The following is a 22,078-nucleotide window of genomic DNA, read 5'->3' on the forward strand; positions in this document are numbered from 1 at the left end:
CACACAGGTCTCGCATGGAGGCCCAGTTATTGGTGGTGAAGTGGTGCTGTTCCGCAGAGCGACTCACACGTGCGTGCTGCAGCTGCTGCTCGCACAGTCTTTCCAGCATGTGCAAGGTGGAATTCCACCTTGTGAGCGGGAAGGCCGAAGTTACGCTGCAGCACTGACAGGCGAGCAGCAGCAGGGGGAGAACGCCGAAAGTGCGCTCAGATGGCCTGCACTTTCTGCAGCAGCTCTGACATATCGGGGTAATTTTGAAGGAACCTCTGCACTACCAAATTCAGCACATGCGCCAGGCAAGGGATGTGCGTCAAACCGGCTAGGCCCAGAGCTGCTATGAGATTTTGCCACACAGTTATCGCACACCACCATACCGGGCTTGAGGCTCGCTGGCACCAACAACTCATCGGTCTGCTGTTCCATGCTCCTCCACAACTCATGCGTGGTGTGGGATTTTTCCCCCAAACATGCAAGTTTTAAAACTGCCTGCTGTCGTTTACCCCTGGCTTTGCTGAATTTGGTGGTGAAGGTGTTACGCTGACCGGATGAGGAGGCGGTAGAGGATGAGGAAGCGGAGTAGGAGGAGTTGGGAAAAGGAGGCAAACTGAAGCGCCCTGCAATCCTCGGTGGTGTAAGGAGATGCGCCAAACAAATTGAAAGGGTGTATCTCACACGTACACATACAGACTATGCCGCAATTTAATTTTTTTCACCTGCATGGGTGTATATTGAAACGCGGAATAGAACAAAAATATATAAATGGGTGTATCTCACACGTACAAACACAGACTAGGCCCCGATTACAATTTTTTGTACCCTAAAGGGAGGATGAGGATGAGGATGAGGAAGAGGAGTAGGAGGAGTTCGGAACAGGAGGCAAACTGAAGCGGCCTGCAATCCTCGGCGGTGGAAGGAAATGCGCCAAACAAATTTAAAAGGTGTATCTCACATGTACAGACTATGCCAATACAGACTATGCCACAATTTAATTTTTTTTACCCCCAAAAGGGTGTATATTGAATAGCGGAATAGAAAAAAGTATATAAAACGGTGTATTTGACACGTACAAACACAGACTCCCCTTTAAATTTGTAATTTTTAAATAGCAGATGAGAACAGCACTGTGTGTAAAGGCTGTATGTCACAGTAACGTATGAATGAAAAAATGAATAATTATTTTTCACTTTAATTGGTGATTTTTCAATCAATAGCAGATGTGAACACAGCAGTGTCTTATGTTTTATGTCACGGTCAGCAGCAGGCTATGAAGGGAAAAAAAAAAATCCCCTTTAACCACTTTACGTCTGCTTACGTTGACCCTACTGAGGCAGTGTGGCACGATCCCATCTGACCACGTAGACCTACATCGGGCGCGATCGCGGCTCCCAGAGCGCGCTCCCGGTTGGGAACCGATCAATCACCAGATACTGACCAATGATTTTTGGTCAGTTTCTGGCGATCGGTCCCAACCAATGGCAATCTTTCCCTTGTCTGTGTAATGTAAACACAGGCAGGGGAAGTGATGTCACTGTCCCTCCTGGAGTCCTTTCGGTTCCAGGAGAAGACAGAGAGACATCAAAAACTTGAGTTCCACCAAGCACTACACTGACAAACCACACATAGGCACATTTAACCCCTTAATCACCTCTGATAACCCCCAAACCCCTCACAGTGAACACTATATACAGTGGTATACAGATATTTTACTGATCACTGTATAAGTGTCACTTGTGAGCCTAGTTTGCGCCTGCGTTAGGCCCAAATAGGGTTAGGGCACCCGCCACCTATCCCCTAATAAAGTTTTAACCCCTTGATCACCCTCAGTTAACCCCTTTACTCCCTATTACTCTGTGCACTAAATACAGTATATAGGTAAATACTGATCACTGTATTTAGTGTCACTAGTGACCCTAATTTGCGCTTGCGCTAAGCCCAGATAGGGTTAGGGCACCGCCACCTATCGCCTAATAAACTTTTAACCCCTTGATCTCCCCCAGTTAACCCCTTCACTCCCTATAACACAGTGCACTAATATAGACAGTAAATCAGATAACTACTGATCACTGTATTTAGTGTCACTTGTGACCCTAATTTGCGCTTGTGCTAAGCCCAAATAGGTTTAGGCCCCCCAATCTATCCCCTATAAAGGTTTAACCCCTTGATCTCCCCCAGTTAACCCCTTCACTGCCCTGTCACAGTGTTCACTATATACAGTGATTACCGATCACTGTATTAGCGTCACGGGTGACACAACTTAGGCTAGTTAGCGTCAGGGTCCCACTACACCACCGTTACTTAGCGTCAGTTAGAGTCAAGTACACTAACACACACACACACACCTCCATTACCAGTATAGTGTTTGAACAGATAAATATCTGATCTGATCAGAACTATACTAGCGTCCCCATAATTTAGTGTTCCAAAAACGCAGTGTTTGCACAATCAGCACTGATTCCTGCTAGCACCTGCGTTTAGCCCCCTTGCCCAGACCACCTTACCCAGGCAAGTGTCGTAATCAATAGATTACTGACACTTCCAAAAAACACAAATCACACAAAACCGCTGCGTTAGCAGAGTCAGGCCTGATCTCTGCTAGCACTAGCAGTTTTTTTTTGTAGCGACCAAATAGTCCTCGACAACCAGGTGCTTTTATTACCTAGTAGTCGCACTACTGTACCGGTAAATTTAGTTACTAAAAAATGTTGGTACAGTGGTGAAGAGGTCTACAGTATAATGGCCATGTCAAGTGAGAGCGATGGGGAAGCCTCACTGGCAGAATCAGGGTCAATATACGAACCAGATGACAGAAGCGGCTCCCTGACAGATAGCTCCCACAGAGGGGTCCCTGCTAGGGTCAGGCGTACCCGAACCCATTCTGGAGTTGCTGACTTGCAAGAACCGGGAGTTTCTTGTATGCAGCAGAGTGCCAGTACTAGTGCCGCTCACACTTCTCGTGATCTGGCAAGCACGAGCGGCCTAGGACATCCTGGACCTTCAACCAGCACTGCAGTATCACCTGGTGACGTGGCGAGTCACCTAAGTGCAGTTGAAGCTGGTGCGGTGGCTAGCACGAGTAGTGGCCCGCAGCCACCGCGTATCTGAAGACAGGCCCGTAGAGCCCATAGTGTCCTCCCTGAAGTGCTGGCATATCCTAATTGGCAGCCCACAGATTCCACAGCGCCAGTACTTCCCCCATTCACCGCACAACCCGGAAACAGCTGGTTTTAATCCCATAAACTTTTTTGAGCTGTTTTTTACTGAAGATATTTTCAGATCTATTGTGGACCAATCAAATTTGTACGCTCAACAATTCATCGCCGCCAACCCAAATTCACCCCTTGCCAGACCATTTGCCTGCAATCCTATTACGATTCAGGAGTTTAAAACCTTTCTGGGCCTTGCCTTCAACACGGGCATTACAAAAAAGAATGAATTGCGGTTATATTGGTCCACTGACCCAATTCATCAAATGTACGTGTTCTCTGCTGCTATGTCCAGGATTCAATACGAACAAATATTTTGGTTCATGCATTTCAACGACAATGAACTCTGTCGTCCTCGGGGAGACCCTGCATATGATCGGCTCCACAAAATTCGGCCCCTTGTAGACCACTTCAATCAGCGGTTCGCAGCCTTGTTTACCCCCCAACAAGATGTCTGCGTTGACGAGTCCCTGATTAAGTTTACTGGTCGCCTTGCTATCAAACAGTACCTCCCCAGCAAGCGTGCCAGATACGGGGTCAAGTTGTATAAGTTGTGTGACAGGGCCACAGGCTATACAGTTAATTTCCGTGTCTACGAGGGAAAAGATAGCACTGTGGAGCCCCCCCGACTGCCCAGGCTACATAGGGAGCAGCGGCAAGATAGTTCGGGACTTGGTGTCACCCTTATTCGGAAAGGGGTACCACTTGTACGTGGACAACTTCTATACAAGCGTGCCACTTTTTAGACACCTCTTTCAATTTCAAAATGGCGCTTGTGGCACCGTGCGATCTAATCGCCGGGGCTTCCCCCAACGGCTAGTAAATGCCCCACTGAGCTCGGAGATGAGAGCCTGCTTGAGGTGCGAGGAATTGCTTGCAGTGAAGTGGAGGGACAAACGGAACGTTTTCGTTCTGTCCTCTATTCACCCAGAGACGGCAGTCCAAATTACTACGGTCACCGGTGTTGTTGTTGAGAAGCCCCTCTGTGTACACGACTATAACCGTAAAATGGGAGGGGTGGACTTCAACGACCAGATGATGGGACCGTACTTAATTGCCCATAAGGCCAGAAGCTGGTACAAAAAAGTGTCTGTATACCTATTTCAATTGGCTGTTTACAATGCTTTTATCTTATACAAAGCGTCTGCCGGAACATTATCCTTCTTTCAATTCCAAGAAGAGATAATCAGAGCCCTTCTGTATCCAGCTGGTGCTCCTGCCCCAATTCCCCAACCAGATGCAGTGAGCCGGCTGCATGAGAGGCATTTTCCGGAATTCCTCCCGAGTACCCCTACCAAACGATACCCCAAAAAAAGATGCCATGTCTGCAGCAAGCACGGATTTAGGCATGACACCCGGAATTATTGTCCCAACTGTCCTGACCGACCTGGTCTTTGCCACGATGACTCTTTCCGTCGCTACCACACACTAGTGGATTATTAGCGTAGGGTACAGCACGGCACAGTTTAGGGCACATTTACACAGGGTCTCAAAAGATGTTCGATAGCTATCGTCATTTTGAGAGACCCGAACCTGGAAACTGGAACTCGACGTTTGAAGAAAAAAAATAAAAAATACATAAAAGCCAAAAATAGTTGTCATCATTTTTTATGTTCTTCTACTACTTCCTATGTACTTTTAATGTACTTTGTTTGTTTTTCATTCTTTTGTGACCTGTTTCTCTTGCAGGTACTCGTCGGCTGCCACGGCATTGATTTTATATATTCTGACACAAACAGTGTTTGCGCTCAGCATATATGGATACCTTTGCTGGCAGCAGCTGTGGTGATTTTCTGATTTCAGCACTGCAGTTAAAATCCTATTTTGGGGATTCGGGGGCGGAGCCGGCAGCCGGAGCGGATGGACGCCTGATCACGCCGCTCTGCTACAACGGGACTGATTAAGCCTTCCTAAGCGATCACTCAGCTTTTCCATCCGGTCGGTTACCCCGTTAAAGGTGCCTGGAATCGGTATGGCCTCCACCGGGAAGCGCAAACAGCGTGACAAGCCCAAAAAACTGACTGAATTCTTCAGCCCTGCATCGGGCCGCCTCAACCAAAATGGCGCCGGCGCGAGGTCCGGCACTCCCGCCGCGAGCAAGGGAGGATCAAGCCACTCCACTACGGCAACCCTGGACACTGGTGAGTCCTCAACAGACCCTACTACACAGCCTTTCTCTCCCTTTACAAGCCCTCTCAAGCAGCGGAGACGGCTGACGGGAGATAGTGAGGACAGGGAGCAGGATGGCCCTGATATGGAGGAGGGGGAGGATATGGAACAGACCGTTTCATATGGCCAGCAACTTGATGCTTATCCCACCACTGGACAGGCTATTACGGATACGGCAATGAAGGACATGATGAGGACACTGAGGGGGGCTCTACAGCAGGACATGGCAGCTTTCATGAGGGCTACTAAGAGGGAAATAGCTTCTTTGGGAGACAGGGTGGACTATACAGAGAATAAGCTGTGTGAATTCACTGGAGCACATAATGACTTAGTGGATGCCCACTTTGAACTGGAAGACGAGCTCAAAACTCTTAAACTGAAGGTAGCTGATCTGGAGGATAGAGCACGCAGAAATAACATTAAATTCCGGGGGATCCCAGAATCAGTGAAGCCAGCGGAGCTCACCCCCTTCCTGCAACAACTTATGCAAGCTGCTCTACCCACGCTTAGCCCTGCGGACCTTCTCATTGATAGGGCTCACAGATTACCGAAGCCGTCTCATATCCCTGATGCGGTCCCTAGGGATGTGATTGCCCGCATCCATTTTTTTCATGTAAAGGACCAATTAATGCGCTTCTCCAGGCAACATCCTGCTCTCCCAGACCCGTACGCAGGTATCTCTCTGTTCACTGACCTATCCCAGGCTACCCTCTCAGCCAGACACAATTTGGTTCCTATAACCAAGATACTTAGGAATCACAAAATCCTGTACAAGTGGGGTTTTCCTGCTAAAATCACAGTTACAGTTAACAACATGTCCCACACTATCTCATCACTACCCAAGGGTCTGGAACTTCTCCGGAAGTGGGGATATCTTCCTCAGGATGAAGACAGGCATGCTGTCCCACCCCAGGGACACCCACGTCACGCATCCACCTCCCAGACAGCAACTACTTGAATCTACTACATGCCATCCAGGCATCATCAACCTTTTCAAATCCACCAGCCGATCGGATAACAGCGCACCCGTTGTGCGGTTCATATGACTTGGTTTCCCCCTATGTCTGTGTGCGGGATTGCCCGCACCCTTGTTGGAACTCTTTTGTTTTGCCTAACTACTTGTTTCTTTTTTTTTGATTATTTTGCACTACTCCAGGTTCTGTGTTTCCCGTGTGAATTCCTGACACTCTCCATGTCTACCTGGCCTTGGATGGGCTGCATTGGCGCCCAATGTTCCTTTTTCTTCCCTACCCTTCTTTTCCCTTCTGCCACCAGGAGCTATACTCGCTTTGTCTCTCGCAGCAATGGTCGTTAGAGTGATGTCCCTCAATGTCAGGGGTCTCAACAGCCCTTACAAGAGAAGAAGCCTCTGGAAAACGGCATTACAACAACACTGTGACGTTCTCTGCGTACAGGAAACGCATTTTGCAGGTACTAAAGCCCCTTTATGCTCTCACCCTAAATTCCCTCACGTCTTCACGGCTAATGACTCTGGCAAGAAGAATGGAGTCCTTGTGGCTTTTAAGGACACATTGTCATTTAAATTGTTACATAGAGCGGAAGCTCCCCACGGCAGGGCTCTCCTGCTGATGGTTGAAATTAACGACACGTTGTACACTATTGTGAACATTTATGCACCCAATCGGCATCCACTGAAATTCCTACGTAAAACTTTCTTGTGGGCAAAAAAACAAGCTAAAGGGCGTCTGTTGTTTTGCGGGGATTTTAATGTTATTATGAATGCAGATTTGGATTGCTCCTCAGTGGGACGTAGACGCAGACCAATTTTAGGCCCTCTATGTGTAGAGGAGGAATTGTACGATCCATGGAGGTGTCTGCGAACCACTGAGAGAGACTATTCATTTTTCTCAGCTGTTCATGGTAGCTATTCTAGAATAGATCTATTTTTGACGGACAAGTATCTTTTACAGCAGGTTGTCAGAGCAGACATCCATTCTATCACATGGTCGGACCATGCCCCTATCACTATGGATATAATGGATGGTTCTAACAGACGCCATGCTCCCATTTGGCGCAATGATACCTTTGTGTTAGCTCACCCGGAGTACAGTGCAGAAGTTAAGGCTAAGATTGATGAATACTTTATAATTAACGCTAGCGGTACAACAGCCCCTGATGTGGTCTGGTGTGCCCACAAGGCGGTGGCTAGGGGTCTCTTAATTCAGCAGACGGCTAGAGATAGGAAGAAAAGAACAGCACAAATTACAGATTTGCAATCTAAAATTGCAGAATTGGAGAGAATTCACATTGTGACCGACCTCACAAACTTAAGGAACGACCTGCGGACTACCCTGTTACGTGATCATGACATTTTCTTTAAGAGGTTGAAATTGACTTGGTACTCCCAAAGCAACAGAGCAAGTAAACTTCTGGCATCTCAGCTCAGGAAGAAGCGCCTTAAATCTAATATCCCCCTGATAAAACATCATAATACGGGCAAAGTGTTCAAAAACCCTAAGGATGTAGCCAACGTATTTAGAGATTATTATAGTTCCTTGTATAACCTTAAGGACGACCCAGACACGTACGCTCCTTCTGTCCAAGACATTGACAAATTTCTGTCCTCACTCTCTCTGCCCTCAATAGATGACGCCTCACTGGAAATCTTGAATAGACCCATCACCGAGGACGAAATTCATAAAGTAATTAACTCCCTTCCTCTACACAAATCTCCAGGCCCGGACGGATTTTCAGCAGAATATTACAAATTAATGGCCCCAGTTATTGTTCCCCATCTAGTCCCCCTTTTCAACTCGGCCCCGGTGACTGGCAATTTCCCGAATGAAATGCTCCAGGCTACAATTGTGACTATACCTAAACCAGGAAAAACGACGGATACCCCCCTTAACTTTAGGCCCATATCACTTTTGAATGTAGACCTGAAAATTTATGCAAAAGTAATAGCTAATAGACTCCTTTTATGCACACCCTATCTGCTGGGATTAGACCAAGTGGGATTCGTGAAGGGCAGGCAGGCGACAGACGGCACCCGTCGAATGATCGACCTTTTATCGTATACTGAGGAACGTTCCACTCCAACGGTCTTTTTGGCATTAGATGCTGAAAAGGCCTTTGATAGGGTCCATTGGGGCTACCTGTCCAGGACTCTCACTAAGTTTGGGCTTCATGGATTTATACACTCGGCTGTTATGGCCCTCTACACTAAGCCCTCGGCGAGAGTACTCACAGATGGCATCCTGTCGGATACCTTCGACCTGACCAATGGCACGCGTCAGGGGTGTCCCCTCTCCCCAATCATCTTTTCCTTGGCAATAGAACCTCTTGCTGAGGCTATTAGATCCAATGTTTGTATTAAAGGTATAACAATTGGCCAGACTGAACACAAATTGGGACTCTTTGCCGACGATATAATTCTGACCCTGACTGAGCCGACTGAGTCGTTGCGTAAACTTCAATCTATTATCCAATTGTTCGGTCAAATATCGTATTATAAGGTTAACACTGCTAAATGCTGCGCCCTTCCTATCTCTATCCCGTCTGCTGACCTCACCACCCTTGCCAGGTTGTTTCCATGTAACTGGGAGGCACCCTCGATAACTTACCTGGGCATCCAACTCACCTCACCGGTTGCGAAGCTATATGAATGTAATATGTTGCCGCTATTGGATCGTGTTGAAGAGGAATTCTCCCAGATCAGGAAGGTCCACCTTTCCTGGCTAGGCAGAATTGCAGCGTATAAAATGCAAGTACTTCCGAAGATACTGTACTTTTTTAGGACGCTCCCCATCCCTATCCCCCAATTGTTCTTCAACAAACTGGCTTCTCAATTGAGAAAATTTATCTGGGATGGGAGACCGCCTAGAATAGCACTATCCACTCTATATAAACCCCATAATTTGGGGGGAGTGGGTCTTCCTGATGCGCAGGCTTACTACCGTGCTGCAGTCTTGACACAGGCCCGCTATTGGTTTGTGCACCAGGAAGATAATCTATGGAATCAGATAGAGAGACGAATTTCTCCGGGTCAAAATCTACATGCCTTAATATTTGCAGCCACCTTACTTCATAAACTAAAAATTCCTCCTTACCCCACCATTCAAGCTACCCTACAAACGTGGTCTAATCTCCTTGCGCAGGACTTTAGAGATGAGGAATGCATAACCCTTGATACTCCACTAGCAATGTATGATTTACTGCTACCGGAGGTATCGACCTTGCACTGGAGAAATCGAGGCTTCCATTTCTCCGCTCACTCGCCCCAAATCTGCTCCTCCATGGACGCGCTGACTAAACTCCAAATTAAGGCTTACAATAAAGTTCACAAATCGAAGATTCCCCCAATACCGGTGAAGCTTTGGGAATTTATGCTCGCAAAGTCTCCCTCTAATATTAAAGGTATCTCCTTGTGTTATGAGTTTTGCAAATATCACCCTCCACTTCGCAAGTCCCCCACTATCCTCAAGTGGGAGGATGAGCTAGGCCAGTCCTTCTCTGAGGTTCAGTGGTTGAAAGCATTGCAGATCAGCCGCTCCTCTTCGGCGTGTGTGGACCACTGGGATAACTCCCTGAAACTCTTACACAGATATTATATGACACCTGCCAGGCTTCACGCTATGGACAAGAAATGTTCTCCCCTTTGTTGGAGAGAATGCCAACACCCAGGAAACATCTTACATGTTTTCTGGGGCTGCCCGGTGGTCCAACCACTCTGGATGGAAGTTTTTGATTGGGTTTCTCACCTGCTAGGACTGCCCTGTGCAATGTCCCCGGCCTTAGCATTGCTGGGAATAGGTCTGGATTCCTTTCTCCCTGGTCCTCGGAGGGTGATGGCCCATATTATGTTTGCCACGAGAATCGCGATAGCAGCCAAGTGGAGGACTAAGGACCCCCCGCTCCTGTCAGCTATCAAACACAGAGTTGCCATTCAGTTTGAAATGGAAAGACTGCTCGCTTTCAAAAATAGGAAAGTGGCCACATTCCAAAAACAGTGGCAATCATGGATTGCTCATTCCCCTGACATGATGTAAAAAAAATAAAATTATTTTTGTTTCTTGATGTTCATGCAATATCCCTTTTTGCATGGTGTAGTGCTCTGGTGGCAGCCCCCCCCCCCCCCTTCTTTCCCCTCCTCCCTCCCATTATTATTTTCCACTGTTACCACATCCCACATTTGTTTCTTTGATTTGTTACTCCATCTTTAAGGATGCTCATAATTAACATCCCATGGGACTCAGAGGAGGGAGCCATACATTGGTGGTGGCGACACCTATGTTAGGAGGTTCTTGTCAGATGGGGGCGGCACCGTCACAGTTTGTGCCCAATCGGGGTGATGGTCCGTCTACCATATAATGTATTCCTATCCCTTCTATGACCCAAATCTTAGAAGAAATCACTTTATATGTTTCCAGTTTATACTTTTATAATGGTTTGTGCATGTCTATATTATTGAGTCATCTATATGATCCTTTTCTCTTTTGACTTGTACTATGTTGGCCATACATGTGCACAGTTTAATATCCTCTGCATTTTGTTATTGTTCATGTATACTATTTCCTCAATAAAAATTTATTTTCAAAAAAAAAAAAAAATGTATCGATTCAGAGGGAGTTAAAAATGTCTGAGACAAACTTTGTCTCCATTATATCTCAACCGCAATCAGCGTTTACATTTTTTTTTTTTTTTAATGCACTGTGGGAAAAAAAAAAAAAAAAAAAAAAAAAAATCCTATTTTGGTATACCTGGATAGTGTCATGTATACCCATCATTAAATTCAGTGAGTGGTTGTTTGGGTGGTTAATGATGAGTAATACTACGCATTATTCCTGTGCTGATTTCTGATAGGTTCTCTTTTTTTCCGTTCAGTCCACAGGCTGCATGAAAAAAAAAAACCTACACTATATGCCAAACAAGGACCAGCAAAGCTGGACTTTGAGTGGTTATACCAGGATGATGCCTGCAGATTTAGGCATCATCTTGGTATTGTTTTTTACAGCCAGCGGTCGGCTTACATGTAAAAGCAATCCTAGCGGATAATTGGCCGCTAGACTGCTTTTACATGCAGTGTGAGGGGACTCCTGCTGCCTTCCGCCACCTTCCACGGTTTTTCTCGGGCTCTCCTGTCCCACCGGTTAACCCGAGAGTGCAGCCGGTGGTTCAATTATCTAACCATAGAGCTGATTGGAGATGAGATGGCTCCAATCATCTCTATGGCCTAAGATATCGGAAGCTACAAGCAATTCATGACTTCTGTTTCACCAGAAATAAACAGCACCATTGGGAAAATGGGAAAGTATTTTATCACACCATTTTTGGTGTGGTCAGATGCGTTAAGGTCAGAGGAAAGATCTAGAGTCTAAAAGACCCCAATTGTTTTTAAAAAGAGTACCTGTCACTACAGATTGCTATCATAGGGGAAATTTAAATTCACCGTGATAACAATAAAAATGATAAAAAAAAAAGAAAGAAAAGGTGTCAAAATTACATAGAAAAGCAAATAAAAAAAAAAAAATCAAGCCCCCCTGTCCCCCTGTGCTTGCGCGCAAATGCGCACACAAGCATTGGTCTAGTGTCCTATGTAAACTGCAATTGCACCATGCATGTGAGGTATCACCGCGAACGCCAGGTCGAGGGCAGTAATTCTTGCAGTAGACCTCCTCTAAGTCCAAAGTGGTAACCTGTAAAGACTTTTAAAGGCTTTTAAAACCGTACGTAGTTTGTTGCCGCGGCACGGGCGTGCGCAATTTTTAAAGGATGTCATGTTAGGTGTCTATGTACTCGGCATAAGATCATCTTTTAAATTTTACCAAACAATTTGGAATTATATAGTGTATTTCTGCATTAAATATAAAAATTGTTTTTTTTTTACGCAAAAGTTGCGTTTGGAAAATGTGTGCGCAAATACCGTGTGACAAAAAACATCCACCATTTTGTTCTGTAGGGCCTCTGCTTTAAAAAAATATATAATGTTTGGGGGTTCAAAGTAATTTTCTTGTAAAAAAAAAAATATATATTTTTTCATGTAAACAAAAAGTCACAGAAAATGCTTGGTTTTCAAGTGGTTAGAAGAGTGGGTGATGTGTTGCTAAAATTGAGCATAAAATGCCAGGACTGTTCAAACACCCCCCAAATGACCCCTTTTTGGAAAGTAGACACCCAAAGCTATTTGCTGAGAGGCATATTGAGTCCATGGAGTATTTTACATTTTGCCCTAAGTTTCAGGAAAATGACAATTTGTTTTTTTTTTGTTTTTTTACACAAAGTTGTCACTAAATAATATATTGCTCACGCATTCCATGGGTATATGTGAAATGACACCCCAAAATACATTTTGCTGCTTCTCCTGAGTACAGGGATACCCCATGTGTGAGACTTTTTGGCAGTCTAGCCGCGTACAGGACCCTGAAAACCAATCCCCCCATCTTCAAGTTTTCTAATGGCGTAAATTGCTTATTTTACCTCTGCACTACCTGTCAGTTTCAGAGGCCCTGACATTTCAAAATAGCACAAAACCCCCCCAAATGACCCCATTTTGCAAAGTAGACACTCCAAGCTATTATCTGAGAGGCATGATGAGTCCATGGAATAGTTGATATTTTGCCACAAGTTTCGGGAAAATTATTATTTTTTTGTTTTTTTTGTTTTTTTACACAAAGTTGTCAGTAAATGATATAATGCTCACACATGCCATGAATATATGTGAAATGACACCCCAAAATACATTCTGCTGCTTCTCCTGAGTACAGGGATACCCCATGTGTGAGACTTTTTGGCAGTCTAGCCGCGTACAGGACCCGTAAATCCACTCCCCACCTTCAGGCTTTCTAAGGGCGTAAATTGTTGATCTCACTCCTTACTACCTATCACACTTTTGAAGGCCAAGATGGCACAACCCCCCCCCCCCCCAAATGACCCCATTTTGCAAAGTAGACACTCCAATCTATTTGCTGAGAGGTATGGTGAGTATTTTGCATCTCTCATTGTTTTTGGAAAATGAAGAAAAAACAGGAAATTGCATTTTTTTTCCTCCTTTTTTTCAATTTCCAAAACTTTGTGACAAAAAGTGAGATCTGCAAAACACCCAACATGCCTCTCTGCAAATAGCTTAGGGTGTCTACTTTATGAAAAGGAGTCATTTGGGGGGGGGGGGGGGCATGTGCTGTCTTGGCATTTCATGGCCTCCGAAACTGTGATAGGTAGTCAGGAGTGAAATCAACAATTTACGCCCTTGGAAAGCCTGAAAGTGGTGATTGATTTTCGGGGGCCTGTACTCGGCTAGACTGCAAAAAAGTCTCACACATGGGGTATCCCTGTACTCAGGAGAAGCAGCAGAATGTATTTTGGGGTGTCATTTCACATATACCTATGGCATGTGTAAGAAATATATCATTTAGTGACAACTTTGTGTAAAAAAATAATAATAATATATTTCCCGGGAACTTGTGGCAAAATATAAAATATTCCATGGACTCACCATGCCTCTCAGCAAATAGCTTGGGGTGTCTACTTTGCAAAATGGGGTCATTTGGGGGGGGGGGGTTTGTGGTATCTTGACATTTCAGGGCCTCCTAAACCGTTATAGGTAGTGAGAAAATGCAATGAAAAATGTACGCCCTTTGAAATTCTGATGGTGGGGATTGGTTTTTGAGGTCCCGTACACAGCTAGGCTCCCAAAAAGTCTCACATATGTGGTATACCTGTACTCAGGAGAAGCAGCAGAATATATTTTTGGGTGTAATTACACATATACCCATGGCATGTGTGAGCAATATATCATTTCAATGACAACTTTGTGTAAAAAGAAAAAAAAAAATGTTTTAGTTATTTTTCAAACACCTGTTACAAAAAAATGAAATATTCAATGAGCTCAACATGCCTCTCAGAACATTCCTTAGGATGTCTACTTTCCAAAAAGTGGTAATTTGGGGGGGGGGGGGTCTTGTACTGCCCTGCCATTTTAGCACTTCATGAAATGAGCTAGGCAGTCAGAAATTAAAGCTGTGTAAATTTCAGTATTTACACCATAGTTTGTAGACGCTATAACTTTTGCGCAAACCAATAAAAATACGCTCAGTGAATTTTTTTTTGTCAAAGACATGTAGCTAAATATATTTTGGCCAAAAAAAATGACATACATTGAGTATATTGGATATTTTTTAAAAGACAAAGTTGAAAATGTCATTTTTTTGCAAAATTTTCGCTCTTTTTTTATTAATATCGCAAAAAATAAAAAGTGCAGAGGTGATCAAATACCACCAAAATAAAGCTCTGTTTGTGGGAAAAAAAGGACGTAAATTTCATTTGGTACCAAATTGCATGACCGCACCATTGTCAGTTAAAGTCGCACAGTGCCGAAGCACAAAAAGTGGCCCAGACGTAAGACAGCAAAATGCTCTAGTGGTAAAGTGGTTAAATTTTTTTTTGTTTAAGCCCCGTTGTGTGTGCTCTCTCCCTACACTAGAAAAGACTAACGCACACCGCGCTCTGTCTCTAGCTTATAAAGACCTGGGTCACATGCTTCAGCTGGCCAATCACAGCCATGCCATTAGTAGGCATGGCTGTGATGGCTTCTATGGCACACCAGTTAAAAGCTTGTTGATTGGCTGTTGAAACCACGCCATTAAAAGCCCACCATTACATACAAAACAAAACATACAAAACAAGAAATAAAATTACCGAACACGGATTTTAAACCCGAATATACAGTAAAGTTTTCGGGTCCGGGTAACAAAAATCCAATTATCCGGTACGGACCCGAATAATACAGTCCGTGTTCGCTCAGCACTATACATATGTAATCCACATATTGTAGCGGGACTGACCCATGAGCAGGTGTCCATCCCCTCTTGCATGGTCTGGAGAACTATAGAGCGGACAACTGAACTGTCCATATAGCCCTAAGGCATTTCTACACCAGGTCAGTTACCTGGACTGAAAAACAAGAAAGCAAAGATGGCTGTGTCTCCTCGTCCAATAGGACGCTTAAAAAAATACACATTACTCAAACCAATCCCAGTAAAGTGGATAGCATCAGATGGTATGGCTGTCAGTAGAGATGGAACATCAGATACCTCTTGCATGCTATGATCAAATAAAGAGCTAAAACTTTTTGGCTCAGTGCCAATTTTCCACAAAAATTTTTTTTGGGCTTTGTGCCATTCTAACAAAAATCTGGCCAGAGGTTCCCCTCCTTTAATAGAAGATACCCCTAAAATATCATTCAAGAACTATAATCCGATAAAAAGTTAATCTGATTTGAAACTTTTGGCTCGGTGCCAACAGGGTCCAATGGCCACACTAATTGCCGACAACGGCAATTTATGTTTTGCCTAATAGTGTTTTTATTCACTATTATTACTGTTCACAGAGGTTGCTATGCTTTATACAACAATGTATAAGTGGCAAAACTCCAAAAAACTTTATAAAAATAATTGCATATGTGTGGGAATGCTGGGACCGTTTGTCCTACAACTGTTCTGAATTAGGAACTTCAGCTAGCTGCATTTTGCAGAAGTGACCCCCCCCCCCCCCTCTTTTCCCCTCGCGTAAGGAAATGTAGTAGCTTAAAGCGAGTATGATAAGGTCTTCAGAAAAGCACACACAAAAATTTGTGCTTGTCTGACATTACGAAGAAAACTACACCTGCCTTGGCATATGAAACCGTGGGGTGCAGCTGTAGTCAGGGGTATTTGTAAGGTAATATTATCTCAGGCTGTTGTGAGGCTGTTCAATTGTGGTTTATAATTATTGTAGGGGGGCCTAAGTTGAAAATGTCCTACTTTTTGATTTATACTAATAAAAACGAGGACCAATGCGCTACCTGAGGGGTTTGATATAAACAAGCAAATAATACTGAAAAATAAACTGAAAAAGCTGCCAATCTGAATCGGTGTCCCCTCCGTAAATTGCAATGTGTATGGTGAACAAGATCGGCGCTAATTCAAAGTGGAATCAAGTGTAAATATAAATCTCTGCTAAATCAAAGATAATCTAACGATAATATGTCAAAAAAATGATGCTGTAAGTAAATTCAAATGTGCAACAATAAAAATAACTACAAATATGCTCAATATCCAGAAAAACGTGAACCAATAAAAATCCAAAATCAATCCATATAATATGCAAATGAAAAGTGGAATGAATATCCAAAATAGTTGTGCTAGAATATACAGTTCTATGTTCGTGAAACAATCTTCAAAAAAATATATCAAAGTCGATAATAGGTGAAGTGAAGATACAATAACTAAATATCGGTCCAATCTCGGTGCTATATAGTGTTTAGTGGCCGCTTACCTCAAACACACAATGAAAGCACATATGTGTGATCCAAAATACAGGCTCTGTGCTCCAAATCAAGCTCCACAGGCGATCCTCTCAGATGGTTGGATGGTGGGATCCCTGTAGTCAGCAATGGGCAAATCTCCTGACACAATGTGGGTCCTCCGCTGTGCAACCATATGTCCTAGGCACCAATCTAGACTCATGGGGATGCAAAAAATAACACGCTCATGGTGCAGTAACTTCAACAACGATTTAATGAAAAAAAGTGGTGCACTTACACTTAAGAAACGAATAGCAAGCAAAACTCCGCTGAGAGCGGTAAACAATGGAACTTCCTGTTACGGCCGTGAACACGGAAGTGACGTCATCCGGCTCCTCACGACGCGTTGTGTCACTACGCACGTGACTTTATCAAGGGATGTGTAATGCCACAATGTGTGCCACAATTTGTGTGCCACAAATGCACACAAGTGGTCTCTGCTAAACCCGGAAGTAGAAAGAAAGAGGATACCTCCTAACGCATTGGAACACAGGCTGGGACGCACGCCGGACCACCGCACGCTACAGGGTAAACCAGGAAGGAGAGCACTCAGGATACTGCAGATCCTGACCCCCAATCCTGCTACCCACAAGTAACCAATGCCGATTGCCCAATGCCAGGAGGGCACAACTAAGAGTAAGCAGCCAATTGTTGTGAATGATACATTGTATTAATAAATTAGCAAAAATACACTATGTTGGCTTCTCATCTGTCTTCCTGCATATGGGCTTAACTGACATCTATATGAGGTAAATTAATGGAGGAGTGAGGAAAAAGGAGCATAATATTCTGTTGAAAGCTACACTTAAATCAAAGTGAAGAGGAGGAGTGCTTATGGTTTGATCCACCTAAGAAAAGGGATCGCAGGCGCTTGGGGTCCTTGTGACCTACCTGCATCTGGTAAGAAGCAAAGAGTGGCATACCTAATCACTGGAGCACTTGATATCCAAGCAACATTTTTTGCATGAACTGTTGTTACAGCTTGGATCACAGTCCACTATTGAAGCACTTTATATGCACTAATTTATTATAACACAAATAATTTATCAAATATTTAATTTTATTCATTTTATAATTTAGTTAATAATAAGCAATATATGGTATGTTTGAACTATTAAGCACTTTATTCAATTTTGCACAGCACATTTGTGTGTCACTAGCACTTTAAATAATATTTGTTTTACAGTTATTTATTATTATTATTAGATACTTATGTGTACATAACACAGCACACTAAAGTGCCACCAGAACCTATACCATTTTATTTGATTTTGTATTTTGATATCTACTTAGTTATAATAATTTATACAATTTATCACTTCAGGAAAAAAAAGCTAGGTTTGATATATTTAATTATATTCATCTAACATCCAAGGTAACCAGAGGAATAGGATAGGCAGCATATGCAGTCTTCAAGGGATGGCAGACCCCTAGCAAATTCAATCTGTTACATCAGCATCAGGGGCCTGATAGCTCTTGTTGATCCAGGACTGGTTCATTTTGAGGAAACTCAGCTGATCAAGAGTCTGTGGACAGACGCACTCTTTTGTCCGTCACAAAACCTCCAGCGGCACTGAACATCCATTCGGAAAGCACGCTGGAAGCAGGACAGGCCAGTAGCTCTATTGCATATTGAGCAAGTTCTGGCCAGTGGTCCATCCTCAAGACCCAGTAAGCCCAGTGGATGCGCAGCTGGAAAGGTCTCCAAGTCTGCTCTTGCGCCTAGATAATCATGCACCATATGATGGAGACGCTGGCGATGGTTGCTTAAACCTAACAGCCCTGGGTGCTGCTGAGGACAAAAGAACTGTTTAAAGGCATCGGTCAGCAGGCCGCCTTCTCCACTGCTCCTCCTTTGCCTAAACGATGCCTCAGAAACATGTCCAGAGAATGTTGACCTCCCAGGGTCTGGAAAGGTGGTACACAATTTTTTTTTCAAGGCCTCCTCAAGATGTTTCATCCTCTGCTCCCTCTGCGAAGGCAGGATGAGCTCTGCAACTTTACCCTTGTAACGTGGATCAGGAAGGGTTGTCAACCAGTAATTATCCCTCTCCTTGATAGCACGAATCCTTGGGTCCTTTTGCAGGCTTTGCAGAATCAGGGAGCCCATGCAACGTAAGTTGGAGGAGGCATGAGCTTCTGAGTTCTCTGGGTCACTAAGGATGACATTGTCAGCAGGAGCAACCTCTCCCCAACCACGTACAACTCCTGGGGTTTCTGGGGAATCAAAACCATCCCTTGAAGACTGCTGTATCCTATCCTCTTCCTCTACATCCATGCTGCCTAAATCCTCATCCTCCTCCTCCTCTTCCTCCTGTTTGTTTTGTGGCCCTGCAGGAATAATATCTGCATAAAGGCAGCCTTGTGAGGAAAGGAAGTCCTCTTCTTCCTGCCGCTGTTCTGCCTCAAGTGCCCTGTCCATGATCCCATGCAGTATGTGCTCCAGCAGGTAGACTAGCGAGATAGTGTCACTGATGCATGCATCGCCCCAGCTCACCATCCGAGTGGCCTCCTCAAATGGTGACAGGACGATGCATGCATCCTTAATCAAAAGTCACTGGTGTGGCAAAAAAAGCCAAGCTCCCCTGACCCTGTCCTAGCGCCATACTCACACAGGTACTCATTGATGGCCCTCTGCTGCATGTGCAGCCTCTGCAGCATTGCCAATGTTGAGTTCCACCTGGTGGCCATGTCACAAATGAGGCGGTTGGTGGGCAGGTTGAATACCCGTTGAATGTCAGAAAAGCGAGCACTGGCATTGAACGAACGGCGGAAATGGCCACAGACTTTCCTGGCCTGCCTCAGGGGATCTTGGAAGCCCGGGTATCTGCTCAAGAAACGCTGCACCCCCAGATTCAGAACATGTGCCAAGCATGGGACATGTGTCAAGTGTCCCTGTCAGAGGGCAGAGAGAAGGTTGGTGCCATTATCGCATACAACCATTCCTGGCTCAAGCTCTCATGGCGTCCACCATCTCTGAGCCTGCCCTTGTAGAGCTGACAGAATCTCTGCACCGGTGTGACTCCTATCCCCTAGACAGACCAACTGAAGCACAGCATGGCATCTTTTAGCCTGACTGCTTGCGTAGCCCCTTGAACTCTTAGGGAGCACTGCTGCTGCAGAGGAGAATTGTGCAGAAGAGGATATGGAGAAAGAGGAGAATGAGGAGGTGGTGGAGCAGCCAGATGTGGCAGAACAAGCAGCAGCTTTTTGGAGGCGTGGTGGCAAAACAAGCTCCAGCACTGAACCCTGTCCTGCATCCTTCCCAGCTTCCAGCAAAGTTACCCAATGTGCCGTGAAAAAAATGTAATGTCCCTGTCCATGCCTGCTAGACCAAGAGACAGCAGTAATGTGCACCTTCCTGCTGGCCGCTTTGTCCAACGAGGCCAAAACACTACCTTCCACATGACGCTAGAGAGCCGGAATAGCCTTACACGAAAAGTAATGCCTTTTTTTGGGACCTGCCACTGTGGTGCAGCACAGTCCACAAATTTGCGAAAGGAAGGCAAGTCTACCAGCTGAAAAGGCTGCAACTGTAATGCTTGCAAGTTGGCCAAGCTAGCATTAAGACGCTGAGCATGTGGATGGCTGGGACAGTATTTCTTTCTACGGTTCAAATACTGGGGTAGTGAAATTTGCCTGCTGCTCAGATCAAACGGTGGTGTACTGCCAGCAGATTTGGTGCAACTCTCTGTGCCACTCATTGCTAAACCATCATCCCTCTCAATGCTGGTATTTGAGTAGGCGTGAGGTATAGTAGGGTTAGAGATCGCAGATGAGGAGCAAGGTGATGTATGCTTGTTTTGATATGGTAACTCTTTCAGGTGTTGTTGCCAATAGACTGCATGGCAGGAAGTCATATGCCTTGTCAAGCATGTGGTGCCCAAGGGGCTGGTGTTCTGGCCACGCTTGATCCGCTTTAGACAGATGCTGCAAACAGCAACGCTGTGGTCTACTGGACAGGTGCTGAAAAAAGCCCACACTAATGAACTTTTTGGAGTCCGCTGGGATTTTGCAGCACCCTGCACCTGTGGAGCTCTGTGCTGTGACTCAATAGGTTGGCTACTGCTAGGCCAGCCCGTGGAGCACATCCTGCCTTGTTGCAGTTCTGCATCCTCCCCCTCCTTCTCCTCCTCCTCCTCCTCTATCCTGTCAGGCACCCAAGTACGGTCAGTGACCTCATCATCCCCTCCCTCCTCTTCACTGGAGCAAACTTGGCAATATGCTTCAGCTGCGGCAACATGACTGCTGGTCTCTAGTCCGTCGTTGTCACCCCTTCTCTCTAGAATCATGTTATTTCATTCATCAACCTGGGAAACAACATCACAGCTTTCAAATTACTGCGCATCCTCCAGGAGCATGTCACTGACACTATGATCGAATAGTTCCAGTGACTCCTCTGTGCATGATGGTGGGGCAACTGAAGGAGTAGCTGTGGAGAAGGAGCCTGTGGAACGGGCCACTTTGGCAGCTGCGGTGGAAGGCAAACTACTGGGAGCGTGGGTGTCAGAGGAGGATGAGGATGGCTTATTGATCCAGTCCACCAACTCTTCCACCGCTTGTGGATGAATAGCACGAGCAGCATTGGAAATAAAGGACGGGCATGCTCCGCCTGCAGAGGATGCACTATGTCGACTGTGACCACCACTTTTCACAAATGACACAGAGGCTGCTTACCCTCTTTTTGTGGCCTGTGAGCGTCGGCTACTCCTTTTCGGCCTTTCAAACATGATGTTGATACAGATCAATATAGGTTATACGCAACTGAACAATAAAGACTCAATGACCTGATATGATGTAATTGCTAGCCCTATAGATGAGCTGTGGTGGTTATAGATGTACGCAAGTGACCGATTATCAATACTCTCACTGATATCTGATGTAATCTACAATCCTATAGACGGATGATCTGTGATCCCTATAGATAAATCCACAACTGAGCAAAGAATACTGGGGCTGATAGCTGTAGTGATCTCTATTCACACAGGTATGTGACCCCTATAGATAAAACCCCAACTGAGAGCAAAGGTTACTGCAGCTGATCTCTGTAGTGATCTATATCCACACAGGTATGTGACCCCTATAGATAAAAACCCAACTGAGCGCAAAGGTTACTGCAGCTGATGTCTGTAGTGATCTATATTTACACAGGTATATGACCCCTATAGATAAAACCCCAACTGAGCGCAAAGGTTACTGCAGCTGATCTCTGTAGTGATCTATATCCACACTGGTATGTGACCCCTATAGATAAAACCCCAACTGAGCGCAAAGGTTACTGCAGCTGATCTCTGTAGTGATCTATATCCACACTGGTATGTGACCCCTATAGATAAAACCCCAACTGAGCGCAAAGGTTACTGCGGCTGATCTCTGTACTGATCTCTTTTCACACAGGTATGTGACC

The 22,078-nt window shown here is 45.0% G+C and overlaps 1 protein-coding gene across 1 annotated transcript in view; it reads left to right on the forward strand.

Annotated features, from left to right (window-relative positions):
- Positions 1-5,175: 5,175 nt before the first annotated feature.
- Positions 5,176-22,078, forward strand: part of LOC309562208 (uncharacterized protein) — a gene marked incomplete at its 5' end in the record, with an annotated part of 1,875,955 nt that continues 1,859,052 nt past the window's right edge. Inside the window, 2 exons of the mRNA XM_082266327.1 lie at positions 5,176-5,946; positions 6,788-8,927. Of these exons, the coding sequence (XP_082122453.1) occupies positions 5,176-5,946; positions 6,788-8,927 (2,911 nt within the window). The remainder of the gene's footprint in view (positions 5,947-6,787; positions 8,928-22,078) is intronic.

This window comes from Pelophylax lessonae (genome assembly GCF_965119305.1).
Source record: "Pelophylax lessonae genome assembly, chromosome: 8".
NCBI classification, from domain to species: domain Eukaryota; kingdom Metazoa; phylum Chordata; class Amphibia; order Anura; family Ranidae; genus Pelophylax; species Pelophylax lessonae.